This window comes from Haliaeetus leucocephalus, unplaced genomic scaffold, assembly GCF_000737465.1.
Source record: "Haliaeetus leucocephalus isolate CR32 unplaced genomic scaffold, Haliaeetus_leucocephalus-4.0 Scaffold555, whole genome shotgun sequence".
NCBI classification, from domain to species: Eukaryota; Metazoa; Chordata; class Aves; order Accipitriformes; family Accipitridae; genus Haliaeetus; species Haliaeetus leucocephalus.
In genome coordinates this window covers 14456441-14476468 of record NW_010972991.1, presented here as the reverse complement: position 1 = coordinate 14476468, position 20028 = coordinate 14456441, and the positions used below count along the sequence as shown (strand labels likewise).

General features: G+C 38.3%; 1 protein-coding gene across 1 annotated transcript in view; it reads right to left on the bottom strand.

Annotated features, from left to right (window-relative positions):
- Nucleotides 1-353: 353 nt before the first annotated feature.
- Nucleotides 354-20028, bottom strand: part of RSPO2 (R-spondin 2) — a 53840-nt gene continuing 34165 nt past the window's right edge. The window contains exon 4 of the mRNA XM_010576999.1: nt 354-1194. Within this exon, the coding sequence (XP_010575301.1) occupies nt 1085-1194 (110 nt within the window). The 3' untranslated portion in view covers nt 354-1084. The remainder of the gene's footprint in view (nt 1195-20028) is intronic.

Below are 20028 nucleotides of genomic sequence, written 5' to 3'. Positions count from 1 at the left end.
AGGACTAACAGAAATTAAACACTGTGGATTATATTTGAAAAAAACTACACATACAATCTTAGATACCAAGAACTTCCCATGTCATTTCTCTCCTGACACTCAAAAAAACCTATCATCGTGCCTCTTCTTAAAAAAGTTACACTTCTTTTTTCTGAGACAAATACACTGGGGCTGAGATAGTAGTACAGAATAGCAGAAAAGATTTGTGGTTTACTACTCTGGCAAGTATACTTCAGAGCTGACACTCCATTGCGAGTGTCAGTACAAGGTAGTTTAGTCATCTGAATGTGCTTTACAAATGAGAAAAAAAATCCAGTTTGTAACTATTGAGAAATATGAGAAGATACTTAAAACATAGTAAAAAGTAAACATTTACTGGGTTATTTTAAAGTATATTACTAGAACCAACAGGACATAACTTTAAACATGTATAAAGTATTATACATAAAAATGCATAGATGTACAGTAAATATGTTCATTTATATGTAGACAGATTAATATGTACACATAGGGTCTGTTGTGCTTCTGTAAGTCTAAGCAGTAATTCCTGTGGTATATTATCTTAAAGCAGTTTTATTACACAACTGTTTCAATGTAGCAGGTGCTGAGAACAATGTACATTAACGCTATGTAGGTAAGTCATATCCATTTACTCTTGAAATGTACAAATATAGGAAACAAAGGCCATAAATGCAATAGTACCTACACCTCCAAGACTTCCTTTTTTTTTTTATTTAAATATGCACAAGTCCGCCTAATGGTGATACATAGGTTTCTTTCCTGCTTCCCTTCCGTGTCAACATGTTGACCAGGCACTCAGGACAAATCTTTGACATACTTCAGCACCACTTTCACTGATTCAACTCAGTGCACTCCTGACCTTGAAGTCTTCAGGTCAAAAATGAGAGGAAAAAAATAAAATAAAAAAATATATAAATAAAACAAACAAGCTTGTGGGCTTTTTTTTCACAAGTTATTTGCCACCAATACTGTCAAAGCAGCTGAATTGTAGTGCATCCATGGGCAGGAGCATATAGCAGCTTTTGTGCACTTCGCAAAAAATATATTAAAGAAAATCAAGTCTTTACTGGCTTGTTTTATCTGTCGCTAAAAAGATGCTGTGCTGCTTCTGAGCCCTTTCCATCAAATTCTTCTTGTTCTTTTTCTTGTCCTTTGTTTTTGTTGGCCTTCTCCCTAAAAAAAGGAAAAACAAATAATATCAATGAGTCAACTAAGTAAAGAATACAGAAGTGGTATTAGACTGTAGCTGAAAAACTCAGTGGCACGGAAATTATCGATGGGGACTGCAAAGGTAATGCTGGTTAGTGAGCTTCGATCATCAGTGAGAACAGAAGTTCTCAATGCGATACAGGAGGAAGCAGGATCCCTGACTGTCATCACTTGTCCACAGGCACAATTTTGCTGGTGTGAGTAACCACGTTGATGTAGGTCTCACTTCAGCGGGGTAACTCATACAAGCAACGTTATGCAAGTGCCTGGGGCCCTGAGCCAAACAAGTACGTAGACTCCTAACTCACTGAAAGCTGGATACGTGCCTTGGACCCTTACGTAAATTTGCGTGAATGAGTAATCCTATTTATGTCAAGTCCAATACATCCGTGATTTCAATGAGAAATTAGGCATTACAGCCCAAGTATTTGGTTGGATGTCATCCTACATGCTTTGGCAGAAACAGTGTCGCCTCTGCGAAGAACTGTTGTTATTGCTTATTAGCACACTGTGCTTAATTCTCACAGCATATTACTATGCAGAAACAAAAATTTCATTACACACTTCTTACTACTGGAAGTTCACTGGAAAATAACCAAAATTGGGAAATCGGGATCAATGCAGGAAAAAAATTCTCAGGCTCCGGCGATGGGAAAGTTTTTCGTGTTCAGCTCTAAGAATAAATCAGTGCCCTTTGATTATCTCAGCAAAGACACCATGGCCTGAAAAAATTCTAGATACAAAGGCCCTCATTCAGTAATGTATTACCTTTTAAGTATATGCTTAAACCCTATCAAGTCTATAAGGATTTAAGGAGATGACTGAATGCTGTCTGGAGTGAGAACAGTCTGGGTTTTCTTGGCAGTATCATATATTGAAATACATGATCAACGGTAATAAATTAAGGTTATTAATCTCTAGAAGTGCCAACTTCGTAAACTTTCAGGAGAACTAAACGAACTTAAGAAAACAGTAAAAGGAAATTCAAGTAGCAGACAACATAAAAATGTGAAAATGCATTTCTCATCTACATTGTCAGTACATTATTAGTTGGGAGAAATGTTTGCCAGTCTGGCTGTGCCTTACTTCCTTTTTGTTTCTTAGTTAAAAAGGCCCAAACCAGTATGAAGCATTTTTCCCTATTTGATAATAACACTGAACAAATCCGATTCTAAAATTATAAAAATTTATGATTCATTAAAAATATAGGGTTATATACTTCAGATTACATATTTTTAATATGCTGTCTAGGCTACTATTCTCTTGGAATTACTGGAATACTTGTTTATAAAATAGGACAGGACATTAAGGTAATGAGCACATGAGTTTAGTCCATATTAAAATCAGAAGGGTCCTTGGAGTTTACTTCTGCTTCTCATTAACGTCTGGCATTAATGCAAAAATGGCATTTTGCCATTTTTAAATCTAGTTAATCCTACACAGTAAAACCTCAGTCCAGCCAATCATTAATCAAAGCAGCTTTTAAGTTAAAACTCTTTAGTAACACTGTATCTAATGACTTGGCACACCTAATGAGGTCAGACAGAAGGAATACTTGACACAAAGTGGCATTACAAGATGGTTTGAATTACAGAAATTTCCATATCAAAATTTTATTACATGATTCTACTAGTTGGTATATAGTAAGGCATCAGAACTGGGATGAATGTATAGTTCAACACTGTGTTCTGACTTGCACCTTAAATATTCTAACTTTTTTAACCCAAATCTTCAAAATATTTTTAAGGAAGGAGTAGATGAGGGGAAACAATTTGAAACGAGTGACCAATGCTGCTGGTCAATTGATTCTTAGAACACCAGCAGAATCAATTAGAGCTTTGCTATCCTGTTTGCTCAGTGATCTTACTTTCTGAGCTTTTTCACTGTACATACCAATTAGTAAAAGAAATATAAACTCTAGTGAGTGACTCATCTAGTTTTCTCTACAACCTCCTCCAGAGAACTAGAGTAAATGTTTACTGTAAGTTTAAGGTAGTGAAAGATCCTATTATTTTTCCTCTGAAAACTCTGAGATGCACAGGTAAAATGACACACAACCCACTTGGTATCTTTGTCGAAGCCTTACATAATAGCTCCTGTAACACAAGCGTCAAATCAAATTGCCAGCACGCTCCTCATACAATATCCTTAAAATAGAAAGGAACTGGAGTAAATTTCAGTGACTTGACATGTCGTTGTGCAACAAACACATTACAGTGCTTCTGCTGCTCTGCAGCAATCATCCCCATACTTGCTTTTGCCCCAAGGCACACCAAAAGTAAATTACCTTCTTTTACATGTGCCATGGAATAGCAACTCATGTGGAGGCAGTACCACTGAGGTGTTGATACCTGATAATTTGTTCTCCTGTTAGTGAACTCTTTGGCTGCTCACTATATTTCCACGTGCCCTGTTGTACAGAATAAGTTTCAGTATTTTCAGGACAATATTAAACCACACAGAGAAAAACCAGATGGCTGGTGATGCTAAGAGTCCCAAATTCCAACTGTCATTTTAACCAGAAAACTGAATATAAAAGGTATTTCTTGGCTAACCATCGGTTCCCATATTGTTACTAGAATGCAACAGAGATTAGCAAGAAAAAAGTGACTATAAAGACTAGAGAGTTCAAACAAAGTATGCTGCTGAAGTCCCCACGCGTGAGAACTTTTATTAAATTCAGATTTCAATTACAGCGCTTATTTTGTCAGCAGAAGCACAGTGAACAGAAGTAACTTCTGAGTATCTTGCTACAGATGTCTTTTGAAGAACATGATGTTTATGATACGGAAAGTAAATCCTCAAAGAGGATCTGGGAGCCAAACTCCCAGTTCCCCAACTGGAGGGCAGTGGGGCAAAGACGGCCCAGGGAGGATGCTCCCCCAGGGCTGGGACGGCAGCGGCTCCCTCCGCCCTGTGCCATGGGGCGGGTGTGGAGAACCTCGTCCGCAGGGAGCCTTGCATGGCCCCCCATGCCTTGCCATGCTCGCTGCTCCCGAGAGCAAGAGCCCGGACCCCCAGCCACCTCTCCATAGGAAGCAGCAGGGCTCTGCTGTGCGCGGCTTTGCTGGGGCAGTTGAAAAGGAGTGGGCTTTTAGCCGCGGTGTATTAGAGCCCAGAACTTGCTGTTGCACACAGAAGGCAATCCCTGGCTGAAGCAAAGAAGGAGGGAAAGCAAAAGGACTCTGCCTCTCTAGAGGGGTTTTACCGCTATCAATAACAGGTTATAGTATTACTGCACAGGACAGAAAGTGACGATATCTGAGATATTAAGTCTGATCCACCTAGCCTATAAACACCTCCTGCTCAGAAACAGCACCCAAGTGAGCAAATCGTCCAGCGCAGCCACCTGGGATCCGCAGCCAGCACCACTCTTTAAGCGACCTTACATCCTTCCGAGTGACAACTCGCCTGCTTGTCATCTGGCAGATAGCCAGGCGCCTCGCTTCTCCTTTCCAAGCCACGGGCCTCCACCTCAGGTCTCATCTTCCGTCTTTATTTTAGGCCTGCAGACAATCTGTTTGTGAAAGCCTTTGGTGTTAACAGCAATGGGAGCAAACATAAATAGTCCATGCAAAGAGCAGGATATCTGAGCACTGTTCAGGTTACTGTACTCCTGTTTTTATTTTGATTGTATTTTCCCAAGCAAACTAACTAACTAACTTTTCTTTGAAACACACTTTTTATCTCTGACTGTCTAAAAAAGGGCTCCTCAATTTTTATTATCAGAGTCAGCTCTGAACATAATTTAGAGAATTTGTTTAATACTCTATAAAGAAGTCGTATGTATATACTGAAATGTATAGCACCTAAGAAAGATCTGAAACTTGGCTAGACCCGGTGTTCAATTATCTAGCAAATAAAAGCCTTAAAAGCTTATCTATGATTCTGTATCTCATATTTCTCCACAAGTTATTTTACAGAAGCAAGATTGCCAAAGCCATTCATTCAAACCCTTTATTGTAATGTTATAAAATTCAGTTTTGCTATTTGCTTTATAAATTAGCAACGAGTAAGTCCTAATTTTCTAAAAGTAACTTATCCCAACGGTTGGTATCTTTACAGTATTATTCATTAAACTTTTGTTTGGACCACTTGGTTCTGGTAGATAGATGGGCAACTAATACGCTATGCAATGAAACATTATTGTTGGCTAAGAATGTACCACAGCTTCTAATGGTATGATAACATATAGGTAATGGTACAATAACATATGGGTAATAATGCAATTCCAACATGAATTCCTGAAAAAAACATTAATTATGCTAATATACACAGCAATTGTCTGTACACCAGCAAGTGACAGCTACAAAAATAATTATTTAACTTGGCTCCTGCTGGATTATTTTTCCTCCTTTTTTTTGTATCATTTTACCAGTGTTGCTCCTACAGCTGCTGCATGCTGGTATATTAGAGACTTGTGGTCAGTACTCTGGTTTGTCTCATACCTTGAGCTGAAAGGTGTTTGGAAATACTGCATGTTCCTTCTGGATGGACCCACCTGGTCAATTCAGGATACACACTAGCTGGTTCAGAATGAGACTTCATCACTTTCTGTCAGCTGCAAAGGCAGCTTTCTCCACGCAGAGTTTGGGCAGCAGATTCCTAACAGTCAGGGCACTCCTGGTTCTCCAGAACTAAAATGCAGCAAATGTATTCACAGACACTCTGAGCCACTTTGCTCAAGATCCTTGGCTCCGACAGACAGCATCAGTTCAGTATCTGAACTGTCCTTCATCTGCTGTGTAAATACTGTTGTATGTACTGCTCTTCTAACAAAATCTGTCCATTGCTAGTTTCAACAGACGGAGGACACACAGTACATATCCACACGAGGGCAGCAAGGATGTAAATTTAAAACATTTAATAAAAGAAAAAAAACCAACAACTATCTGAAGCTTTATTTCATAGTGCAATTCCCTCACAAATTTTCAGTGTTCTCACATGCAAATTATTCTTTTAGAGATATCAGAATGTTTAATACTCTCTTCTTTCTTTAAAACATTTTTCTCTTCTATTGATGATTATTGAGTAATGGGATTTAGAGGTGTCTGCCTGCTTCCCTGGATTTTTGTACACAGAACTTTCACTGCTAGCAGCAAAGGCACAATGGTGTCCTGGGATACCAGCAGACCTTGCTAAATACATCTTTTAATCTTTTCTTCCCTTTCATTTGTCCTTTTAGGAGGTAAATGTTGCACACCTGTACATCATTCTACTGCTGCAGTTCCATCATAGACCCCATGCGTGGCAGCATCTCATCTGCGTGGTAAGCTAGAAAAGTTATTACACTCAAGTCGTGTCACTGAAGGATGGCAGGCACCAGGGAACTAATGACAGCAATGGAAAGCTGATAGAGGTACTCGATGATTAAACAGTCAGATCAACACAAGAGAAAGATGACAGATGTAAGCTTCTGGAGGAGCCCTCTCTGGCAGGACAACTTCTGTCCTACACAGACCAGCAGATGCCTCATCATTTACTCCCCATTTGCACCGCACATCAAACTACACATAAACAGTGACTGCAAAAATCCAACCACCAAGCAAACAAAGGATTCGGTCCAGAAATTATTCCCCAGAGGTAATTTATTTCCTGGGGCTTTCAGTCGGGTTAAAAATTTTGGATACTGAAACTGCCAGAGAAATGCACAAATTGTTAAGAAATCTTATAAACACACACTCAATGAAAGAAAAAATTTCCCCACTGCTACAAAGTCAACCTCTTCCCAAAGCACGATTTACAAACCAATGCTGACAAGTGGCCCACGGTAAAAGGATGCAAAGAGCTTTAATAACTTAGCAAACTGCACATCGTGGGCATCTCTACCAATGTCACCTGCTACTGAATTCATGACAGGTTTCCTAAGCCAGTTTGCTGTTGGTTTTTTTTAACATCATCAAATTCAGGCTGAAATTGGCTGTGCTCAATATGTGCTACAGGAAGAATATGACTTGGGGGAAATCAGCCAAAGTAAAATAGCCTTTTTGGACAGAGAGTGAAAGACATCGGGACTTGGATGGTGACACTGGAAAAGAAGTAAGAAGGTTGAGGAGATGGGACAGAAAGGGTCAAGTGTCAGAAACCAGTTCCTTGTTTTCCTCGGTGAATTTCTAATATCATTTGAAGAAATCCTGCGAACACATATTTGCCTCTGAAGACAACAGAAGGGATGGTATGATCACATAGAGTACATCAGCTGCCCACAACACCATTTCAAATCCAAAAATACCAGAATTTGTAAAGGTGGGTTAATTAGTGTTTCTAAAGCACTGAAACATGGTAACAAGGGACACCATAGAAATGTAATGAATGATTTTATCATTCTTTCTTCATTTGAAAGGGTTGAATAATGTTGAGCAAATGAGGTCTTAGAACAAATACTGAATAAAAATAGAAAAAGACCATACCATAATCATAGACTTTATCACAACTGCTACAAAGAAGGAGCAAATGAAGGCACTTCGTCAGCTTTGAAGTGCTTGAGTTTGCAAGCTTACTGGTCTTGTTTTGCACTTTTTGGTGCAATACTAATAGCTAATGGTATAAATAGTATGTATTCCTGGCCTATTGAAATGAATAATAGACTAAGAAAATGAGGTCCTTTATGTAAATGCACAGTTTGATGCTTTTCACACATTCTTGTCTATTTGATGTCAGCTTTCCTGATGAAAATCAAGGAAATTTCTGTCTTGAGTAAACCTTGTAATTTCTACACAAATCATTACAAAAGCACTGGTAGTCCAGAGCTAACTTGCATGATATCTTATTCAGTCCCTGAGAGCCAGAATCCTGATATTTTCTTTTCAACTTAATAATTTCACAACTTTGGTAAATTATTACACCCTAACCAACACTTAACATTGCATATACTTGGTGTTTGTACACACTGGGCATCAGCTACTAGATGAAAGCTAATTTAAAAGAATAAAAGAATAATTCCTCAACTAAAAGAAATCTTAGTTTATCTTATCCCAAGTTTCTGTATCTTAATCCCACTAGCTTTTTTTGTTTTGACACATCCACTAAGAAATGAGAAGTTTTACTATTTAGGGCAAGAATAAGCCAAGCAAAGTACTCTTTTTCTCCCAAAGTACATATCTACTTTTCATCTGGCCTTAACACAAACTAACTAAGCAATACTAAAATCTGATGTTCTTTCCTTCTGGACAATACTAAGTATCATCAGACATTGTCATCTGTTTAAGAAATACTGATTCCTCCACAAAGAATGGAATTTACGTGTCACAGCCTATTGAGTGTTCAGTGGATTTTTTCCTCAACTTTAGGGCAAATTCACTGGGAAAAGAGTCATCTTACATTGCTGATATGCAATCCATTTACCACAGTGCAGTTTTCCAACGTATACAGTAGATGGCAGTGAGATATTAACTGAAAACTGGCTTGCACTTCCATCATTTCAAAGACTATTAATTTTTCTTTGTAGAAGTACCCATTACTCTGCCTAGAACATAAGCCATTCTATTCATTAATGTATATAAAAAGTGCAAAAATAAAAATTCACACATACACACTCAGAGAAGAAAGCAAAAGAAAGCATACTAGGGGAAGAGGAAAACTAGCACACTCAAGGTGACATGGAAACTCTCAGAAAACTCTGATAGAAGACCTATGTTTAACTGAATAGTACAGATATTTAAATGTTCAGTCCTGTTGTCCTTTCAGTCACAGTTGTGTGAAAACAGGTGGGTCTCCATTGCAGCCAAAATGTTTATCTGATGTAGATTTAGCTCAGAATTCAAATGATATGAGTATCAGTTGCATACAGGGTACTCACAATTCTTATCTTAGTCAACACCATGTCAGATCAGATGCTTTGCAAGCAGAGCCAAGCAAAATATTTCCAATGAAAGGTTTGGGTTTGTTTATTTTCCTTCCTTTCACAGTGCAATATAAAGTAAATTTCAAAATAATAATAAAAAAATATTTATACACAGTCAAGAGTATGCATATACATGTAAATATATTTTAACTCTATAGGCAATGATTATCGCTAAGAACTAGTTGGCTTTGAACTTCTCTAGGTCTGATTGGACACTAATCTGACTTAAAACTCCCTCTGTCCAGTATTTCAAAACAGATTCTTTATTTTTCTTCCATTTCTCCTTTTTCTAGCCAATTTAATTAATTTGATTTTTATCTCACCATATAGGAAATAGAAAATAAATTCTATTGAGACAACATTTATTTGTGGCACCTGCGAGGTTTAATTTCATACTGGAAACTGCATTTTGTTCTTAAAATTAAGGGTTTCTTAAAAATAGAGAGAGATTATACTGGGCAGTTGATATTTTTTTAGAGTTTTTTTCTTCTGTGAAATCCTATTTACTTGTGAAGGGTTTGGGTTTTTTAATTCTTTTTAGGGATTCTGGTCAAGAACTGAGGAACAATTTTGTTTCAGGACCTTTTTCTTTATTTCTCTTTTTCTTTTTGTTAACTGAAACAGCTCAGAAGATAGTTTTAGTTATCACTTCTGCCTCTCTTAAGTAATGCACAGGTAATCCTATTGAAGTTCAGTAAGAAAAGAGACTAAATTGAACACCAGACAACAGAATACAGTACGATCCAGCAGGAAGACTCCTACTGAATAACAACTGAAAGTGAAGATGAATGTATTATTTCTAATAATATGATGTAAAATTATTACCTCAGTCTGCTCATCAGGAATGGCGTACCAGATTAACTGCTGCACCTGCATTGCTTGCAGGTATTCATTTGATTTGTACTTGAGAAGGTGCTGAAACAGAAGGTATTCATACTGCCTACCTAAATTTGGTCAGGTTAGTCTCTGTTTATCCGTAACTACATTGGTGTATACCGCGTACACTTTTCCCTTCTCCTCAGACATTTTTCTGGCGCAGCGAGATGAAGCACACGCACTTGTTTTCTTCACCAAACCCACACTCAGAACTTTTACTATCTGTGCTATGGTCACGATGGAGTCGCTGTCTTGCTCTTCCAGTTAAGATATTATCTTTTCTGATATTTCCCCTCTGCTGATAGAGTGTGACGTACTCTTTATTCCTAGTGATCTAAATTCAGCTTTCAGGACCTTCTTTTACCTGCACATCCCACACGCTACGGCCACGGACTTCTCCACAGTAATGCTACACCTGCATTACTAAATTAAACAGCGTTAGAGAATACCCCCAAGTACTGTACCTCAATCGTCTGTCAGGTTTTGACCTGCCGCAGCCCTTGCCCTTCCCAGGGAGACAGCAGAGGCCAGGGCTGCCCCCTCGGGCATGTCCCTGGCTTGGGAGCTCTAAGCAGAGCAATACAGATGTGGACCAACCTGTGCCACTCAAGGCAGTGCCAGATAACACCCCAGCATATTTAGTTAACTACTATACAGTCACTATCTTTGAGCTGTAGCCAGTCAGGATTTAAAAGATGTCCCGAGTTACCTGGCTTTGTCCCTAAACGTATTCCAGCAGCTTTCTTGCTGGCTTAAAGAGAAGCACTTTCCCAAGACTGCCTACGAGCACCTAATACCCATATGCATGCCAGGCTGACTTAACGCTGTAACCAGTTAATTCCACATCGTATAGCTACAGGAAGTTTATTCACTATCAGAAGCAGGAGAAAGGACACTTTTCACCTTAAATCGTACTTGTTTCCCAGTAGTCACACACCAGTTTTTCATGGATATTGAAATCAATACTGCACAGCCATTTATAAAAAATGGATACATATAGTATCTGATATGGCGTTTTAGCTTACTAAAGCTTTTGTTTGTGTACTAGTATCATCAAACCACTGTCAGAACTTTAGAAGCAGCTTTATGGCCCATGGAACTTTTTTGGAAGTCTGTTGCTTATATAGAGTCTACTTTACAATGAAGTTGGGATCCTAAAATCACCTGACTGGGTTCTGTTAACTATGATCTGGACCGGCTTTCTGCTATTATTTTTTGAAAAGGAGTGCATGAGGAGCTCTGCAAGGAAGCGAAAAGGCACCAGGGTCACGGTCCCTCCGTAACAGAAGTCACGCTGCACCTGAGCCCCTCCGCTGCCTCTGTGGGAAGTGGCAGCACAGCTCTCCTGGGATGTTGATCCTATTTTTTTCCACTTCAAACACATTATGGAGAGAGCTGTGGAAAGAAACAGGTGGACTAAACGGTGAGTTTCAGCACTCCAGGGAAAAACACAGCTCCCTCCATACCCCAAAACTAGTATTCAGACAGGTACACAACTACCGTACATTCATCAGCGCATACACAGTGTGTAACTTCTTTGGTTTTAAAGGAGCCTTATTCAGACTAAAATATCAGACACTGACTGTTTCATGCTGCCTGACAGACTTGGCCTGGAACATGAAAGAAAGAGAAGTTGTATGACCATCAGCTATTTGTGTTATTGTCTATTTTCTTTTATAAAATACCATTAAACCTACTTTCATTTTCACGCACCATGCACCTAGAGCTTTGCTGTACCCCTGGCTCCCAGCCTGGCCGTGTTTCTGGCGCACAGACAGTGTCTGGAGGGGGGGCATCTCAAACTCTGAACCATGAAACTGTACAACCATTCATCGTTAATTTAAAACTACTGAACGCATTTTCTTCAAACTTCCTGCTGGACTTTTTTTCTGACTTTTTTGAGCAATGTTTGGTTCAACTCTCTGCATAATTCTTGCCACAGGAAAAATTTTGCACCCCGACCCCCACAAAAACCCCACGCGAGCGGCTCTTTAGATGTTCCCGCATTGCTGTGAAATGTTAACTAAACTTTTTTGACCAACTAGCACTTGAGGCTTGGACATGACAGGAGGAAATATCAGTAAATCAGGATCAAGGACCTAAGGTAAACTGAGTTTAAAAGTATCTCTTTTCGGCTTTCCCAAAGTAATGCATAAACAGACCATGGGACCACCACCACTAAACTGGTGTATACCACTCATTAATTTCTTGTTCCCTAGAAAAATAATTTTGCTCAAGGTATCATGAGCCTTTAAAAAATATCATAGTTAGTGGGTTTCAGTGAATGGGTTGCAAAATATTTAATTTTTTTTTTGTATTGCTGATATTGAGTTATTGATAGGCATTTTTTTCCCTTTTTTAAAAATGTTAATCAGAATACAGTGTAAAACAGCCAAAAGCAGAAAATTCAATCTGATATGCTTGGAGGTTTCCATACTGAAAGAGTCGCATTTGAGGAAATAAATGAGGTGGTTTCAAAGTTATGGTTATTTAAAATGGAAGTTCACATAGAAACAAACAATTTATGCTGTACTTTCTCTAAATTTTCTTTAAATTATGCTCTACAACTTTTCCAAATAAATTCAAGTCTGCATGTAATAGCAGCATTAAATATGTGTCCTATATTTTACTGCAGATGCACATGGGAGCGTAGTAAGGACAAACCACAAGCCAAATAACCTGTGATTTCTCAAAGTTTGTTATTAGACTTAACAACTTAAAGTGTCTTCTTTGCCTTGAAGCCAGGTGAACCAGTTCTTATCTGAAGTTCACTGCATCAAGATTGTCTCAAACCTGCATACCTTTCCAAGGTCTGTAAATTAAATAATAAATATCTAGATAGGAAAATTAGATAATGCATGTCTCTCTAAGAATGCTTACACTTTATATTAATGTAATTGAAAACATGTTTTATTCCTTAAAACTTAAGATGATGCAGTGATTGCAAGTGAGAAGTGTGGTCAAGAGAACTTCTAGTGAGATCTCTTGCATAAACATGAGAAATCAAACATTATTCTCATATGCTGTTGAGGTTAACTTGTTGGAGAAATGCATCCGGTCTGGATCTGAAGACAAGAGGAGACAGAGGATCCACCACTTCCTCTGGTAATTGTTAATCATTCCACTGCCAGAAATATCTGCCCAATTCCTAACTTAAATTTTAATATCCAGCTATTATTTCTCATTATGCCTTTCTGTCCTAGATCAGACTTTTCTCTTTATGCGTTATAGATAAATCTCTGCTCATCATCTTTCTGAGAAGTTAAACATACGGCAGTCTTTGTGCACCTTTCTTATTTTGTAGCCCTCACATAAAGTTTTTGACTCTGCAGAGTTTCCAACTGAACTAGCTGTTCAGTTTTCCAATACCTTCTATAAAATCCAGGTCTCAGACTGGATGTCAGAGTTCTGCTCATACATAGGATAAAATTGATTTCTTGCGCTTTTTCCTTATTATGGAAGTTAAACAGCCAAGAATTATATTTGAAATTTTTCTCTCTACTTTGTAGTGGACTCAAGTGATTTCTTCTGAGAAACACTGTTTTTTAGATGCCATTCCTCATCCTGCAGGTATGCATTCCTTGTCTATAACTCTTTGATCCGCCAAGATAACTTTACATTTAACTAAATGAAAACTAATTGTGTTTGAATGGGACCACTTTACAAAGCAACCTGGATTTTTCTTTAGGTTTACTCCAGAGTATTGTTTACCATTATCCTCAGGTTATTGCTTTTTTAAAAAAATGTTTACATAATTGAGTGAAACAAATAGCAATGTTTACAGAACCATATTAAGGCCATCATCACTTTTTCCTGGATAACCAGCCAGCACATGCTTTAACTTTACTTTGTGGTAAAGATAAGAAAACTTTATAGATCTATAGAAGTCCCAAGTCTGAACATTTCTGAGTATGGTAGCGAGTCCTGCCCATGACTTCTGTGATGCTTCTGTTAGCTTCATTTTACAGCTGCAATTATAAATCCAAAAGGAACTGACTTTCCAGAAGCTTTCCACATATGAATGTACACGCTTAGTCCTCACACAAAGAAATTTTACTTTGAAAGGAATTCTGTTTGGATAAACTTATCTGCTGATGGTATGACAAAACCAAAAAGAACTCAAACCCCAACACTGGCTGTACTAAACCGTACGCCTCTAATAAATTTTACATCAGATGCTGCAATAAGCAAATAACAAAACGTGATCTGTCAGGGGAGTGCTGTACAGCCTAGACTTGTTATTCACCTTCACCATAAAAACATGTCTAGGAAGAGCCATGAGAAGCCTGAATAGAGTGTATTTCCAGAACGAAATCAGTATCACTGCGGTTATGGGGAATGCCCCTTTTCTGGATGCAGCTGGAGCGGCTGACATTTTTGCCCCAGCTATTCCTCGGTGCCCACCACCTGGCAATTACCAGCCGCAGCTCTGCAGGCAGAAGAGGCCGTATTAACGGCTGCTCATCCACCAAAGTACAAAATCGTGCCTGCAGGAAGGCTCAGACTGCCTCCCGTGGTGCTGAAGGCCACCCTGCAGACTGGGCGAGGGCTGCAGGGCTGGGTGAGCAGCACCCGCGCGTTCCTTCCCCCAGCCCACCTGCGGGAACACCGACAGTGGGGCAGCGCTGGCTTCACGTGGAGCAGCCACGCAGACTGAACAAAGGCTTACTTGAAATTTATTTCACTAAACTGAAGTAAGCCCTTGACAAAAAATTTATCCACATGAGCTGCTTCACATGCCTAAACAGACTAAATAATGAGTATGTATTGCAAACCGAAGTGCATCAGTGTTTAAACACGTATTTAAAACCATGTATTTTTTGTATTTAGCACTGACCCGAAGAACAACAACAAAAATACTTTTTTCCCTTCCCAGAGGTAAGAGACGTTGATTTGCTAGGGGTGTGAATGGTCTGCAGCATCTCTCTTCTGCCAGCCTATTGCTGCAGATGCTCTCAGCACCACAGGGGGATGTCTTCCCCCCTCATATATGCAGCGGCTGGACACAGCCTTGGCATCGCTTGATTATAAGAAGTGGTATAACACGGCATCTAATAATACATGTGGAGTGGACACATCAGCTTCTTTTCTTATTCTGATACACATCTGCAAGAAAGACGGCACTCCAATCTCGACCATCAGTTTAAACAAACAGTCTAAACTAAATTGAAAATTGAAGTTTTTTCCTGCTTAAAATGTTCTAAAGTATATATTCACTGATAAAGTTGAAGAAAAATGTGTGAATGCTTTCTTAAGGAGAAAAGGAAAAAGAATATATGAAATAAACACAGCATGTAGCTTAAAGGCTACTTGCCATAAAAGGCTTTTCCTGACTGGAAGTTACAGATGTACTTAAAAAACAGATGCACATCAAAGACTGTTGATTAGAAGCACAGAGAGAAGTAATTATCAGTAATTTTTTTCAAAAAAGAAATTCTTTATTCTAATACCAATAAAACCTTAGTATGTACAGAATGATTCTATGGGTTTAATTAACCATATGAAAAATATAAATGTATATGCTATTCCTGTTCCACATCATCACATTCTTATGGCAACTTTGGGTGAGCTTCTGACGGATATGAGATCTTGGCTTCATTATTTTGTGACAGTATTAGCTTAAAGACTTTGCATAACTGAAATTGTTCACGATCTATTGATTTTTTGCCTAGAAGTGCCTGAGGCTACTAATTCTTTGTGGGCCAGAGGTATTTCCACCAGTAGATATTGAGACCGGCAGTCATAGAGAACCCATCCTGCAGTATGGTACAGTGGGTACAGTAGCACAAACCACAATCCTTGCTAAACTGGTGGCCAGCTGCAAGACCTACACCTTATGAATAAAATAAAAAGAGACAGAGCACAGGTTTGAACATTGCTCTGAAACACGAGCAGGTTTCTGGCATGTTTCTGACCAGTGCCAACTAGTACTTCTCCCAAGAATGGTACGTTCCTATCTGTACATTCTTTGCAGAAGATCAAGAGATGATGAACGAAACATTTACCTGAACCCTTTAGACTTCACTCATTTCAAATTAGCAGCTGTTTTTCAAGCTGAACATTTTTCACAGTTCTGATTTTAGATGCGTACGTGATAAGCCCACAGACCGGAATACATGAACCTAAAAAGCAGACATGCAAGTGCATAACTGGCTACGTACTTGGGCTGGCTGATACTGCTTTGAATGCTGAAAGGAAGTATTTATTTGAACCAAGCTCAGCTAAGTGATTATCAGCTTCTCACATTGAAGTACAGTTGATCTCTACTGAATGCTAATTATTTCATCATGTTAGCAAATACTCGTTTCTTGGTCAGTGCCTTCATCACAATCTGTTCCATGTGTTGAATTAACTGTCCTGTAAGATTAATAGCGGGTGACAACTGGATCACTTAGAGTGTGACATACTTATCAAATTAGTTACAAGTATCCACTCAACTGTTTATTTCCTCTACTGAGACAATTAATCCACATTAATCCTTCTCTCTAATTCAGACTGGAAGGTAGCATTTTCTTCCTCTCATTTGCTGACTTCAGGGGATTCCTTTCAAAATCCTGTTTGAATTTATTCTCCTTCCAGTTATGCTTAACATCTTTCAGTTTCCTTCTGTGTAGCTGAATAAATACTTACCTCCCTAATGTTACCCAGTTATTCTTTAAACTTCTTTTCACACATACAGGCTTCGAACATGTGATTTCTGTTGTTGTTAATTTCTGTGTAAATAAACTTTAGATAATAGCTCTTTCCCCAGACCTGATTTCAACAGGAAACATAAAGTACTAATATGCAGTCAAAAAGAAATGTTTGCAATACAGAATAAGTATTTTTCCCTGGTTTGGCTGTCTATGCAGACAATTAAAATCTGCACAATTATATGGATTATTAGTTAGAAATTGCCAGTGTTATAGTTTGTCTCTATCAGAACTATGGAAACATCCTAGTGAAGAGTCACGAAGCAGACTGACTCTCGTATGTCCATGATGAACTTTCATAATGTGCATTAATAGTTATTTACATGTAATTAACTAAATGGAATAATCCTGCCACCTATAAAATAAGCATGACATATAGAAAAAATAAGTTTTAAAATGCACATTAGGATGCAATATCAATATCATACTGTAAGTTAAAGAGTTATTTATACAGTTAAATTTTCATTGATACACGGTTAGCTTTTCAAAGAAAAATACCTTAGCCATTTGAGTATTTCTAGAATACTGAAAATAATTTGACCATTTTAAACTACTTACCAGTTTCTGCATGGAGCTACTCAACAGACAAAACACACAGAAACATTTAAGAGTGATTTGTGAGGTAAGAGCAACAAAGCAATCATTCATTGTCAGGAAATATGTCATTTAGATTAAGTGATCAGAATTGTATTTGTTGGAAACATATACAATTCTATGATCCTCAAACAATATATTATTTTGAAATCCTTCTGACTTAATAAATTAGATGACTGATTTATTTTTGAAAATCTGGATAAATATACAAGCAAAATCTTTGTGAATCAAGACTTTCCATGCCAAGTCTCAACTGTGAGGGATTTTTTATAAGTAGGAATTCCTGGAAAACATGGTTTATCATAGAAAAACTGGCAAAACTTTCACAGTATTCGCTCTAACAGGCGCCACTGTAATGGGCTGCAGATCTATGAATAGGCCAAGAACAGAAGCTAACACTGAACAACACAATATGTTACAAAGTGGGACGATAGCTTTTTTTTTCTTTTGTGTATTACAATAGGTGGGATTGATTTCAACCCATAATTTACATAATGAAGAACTTAACTGGCCCGATCTCATAATTTCTCAAAAACATTGTTTTGATAAGTGATTCTGTTCTGAAATTTCATCTGGCAATGAAAATACGGTCATCGTGGAAGAACTGATTTATTCTCTTCTTACATGCAAGAATTACTGCTTGGGAATATAACTGAGCTTTCAAACAACAGGTCAGATACAACTTATTATTGCTAGCAGAATTTTGTTCATTCCATGCTGCCAATAAGTCTTGAACAATGCACTGACCCTCAAATTTCACAAATCCTTAAAAGCTTATGTGCGTAATGTTACGGGCTGAGATAGTCAGCTGGTAGCATCAGAATACAAAAAAACGAAAGCGCCTGCTCTGGGTCAACGAAGGATCCACCCAAACCACTATTGTAAGAGTAGCCCAAAACTAACATGGTGGTAACAGTATAAGAGGAAGACAAAAATATGTACTCCCTTTCACAGGAAACTTCACTACCATGCATGGCCGGCCATACAGAGGCACTTACGATGGTAGGGCTTGCAAACAGGTTTTTACTGGGGAGTGTGTTTTCTGGTAGAACCCTTGTAAGTGAAAGCCCCACTGTCTGCCCTTCTGCCACTCGGTAACTTCTTTGCCACTTCATGATCCTAATCCTGCAAAGCTAGTTAGGATCATGCTATTATGACATTTTGGCTCATAATTTCTCAGCTGAAAATAGATCAGGCCAAGCTTCTTTTGCACAGAAGGGACAGCAGAATCTGCATAACACTGAAAATGCACGAAATCTAGGCTTATTGAGGGAAAAAGCATGAGGCATGCATTGAACCTGCAAGTCTCACATGTACTGCCTGAGACGTGAGAAACCAGAAATGATAAAGGAAAATCTGAACTGCTGTATGAGATTAGACTAATAGAGAGTAGAAAAAAGTGTGGAGTTACAGCTGACCATGACAGTGCTTTCATGCTAAAATCAGGATATTTGTTTATCTTATAGCCCTGCACATCAGGTCCGCTCCTGACATGATAGGACATGAATCTACTTCTTTTGCAATGCCAACCTACAGCATCATGGAGTTGCTACATCATCAGAGGTTGCCACTGAAAAACTTGTAGCTCCACAGTAAATCATCCAAAAACGTGTGCATCGCTCCACCTCTAATTTAAAAGCCTTACAAATCAGGCACCATAATGTCTGCATTTCCGTTATCCTATATTTATTACTATAGAAAGTGATTACATATATTTGCATATGGCTTCCAATTCCTCACAGTTTTGAAAGACTGGCCCAGAATGGTAGTTACAGAAGATGAAAGCATGTGGAGACACTAATTTCTCATAAAATGACTGGTTAAGATTCCCTCTCTTATAAGCTGACTACATCAGACAACACTCTGAAGTAAGAGCTCTATCATCTCTGGGAAAGGAAACAGAAAATTATTTTCCCTGTGCTTAAATGGGGTCAGAAGAGAGAAACGCATCTGTTAATATTCTGCGTTGAGACAAGCTTATTCAGCCAACTATTGTGCTAATGCAAATGATAACAGTTTGTTGCAGATGTGCAGCTGAATATAATGTAGCCAAATCATCTGGGCTTTCTGCAGTAAGAAACTACAGGCAGAAGATGATGGTGGGTTCAATAAGCATTTTAAAAGAGAATTGTAAGCACAATGCCTTCCTGTCGATGCCCCTTTCCTCAACCACCAAAACTGCAAACTTTCAGTTGTAAATGTTATTTTGAGAAGATTAAGACGGAGGGTGGCTTAGAAATCAAAGTACAAGTGGCTAATGGATTTCAGACTTTAATATTGACATTTCAAGGCAGAAGGAATCTTTTTAGGTTTTACAGTCACTTATCATATTTATTATTATTATTGTTGTAGCAGAGAGACAGAGATTGATAAGAGTGACTGTAAAATAGAGGAAGTATTTTACATAGTAAAAAAGAGACAAAAATGGTCCTAGTGTCTCAGTTGTAAGAAAAGAGCATCCACAGTGTAACAAAGAATGATATTCTACCTTCAGATACATCAAATAAGCTGCAGATATTTTGCTGGCATCGCTATATCTTAGGTCAGTTCTCACTAGAAGTTTTCTTTACATAGTCCTCCACAGGTTTCAGAAATTTTATCCACAATCACCCTCAATGTTTCAGTGAGGTGTACAGCTTCCCATCACTCATCTAGTCATATAAGTTGCCCCTGCCCAGTACAGCAATGCCCACACCTGGACTAAAACATCAGGTGCTCTAAACTACATAGCACCAAGGCACATATTGCATCACTTGTTTTTCTCTTATTAATGGAGAACCATTTAATTAATAA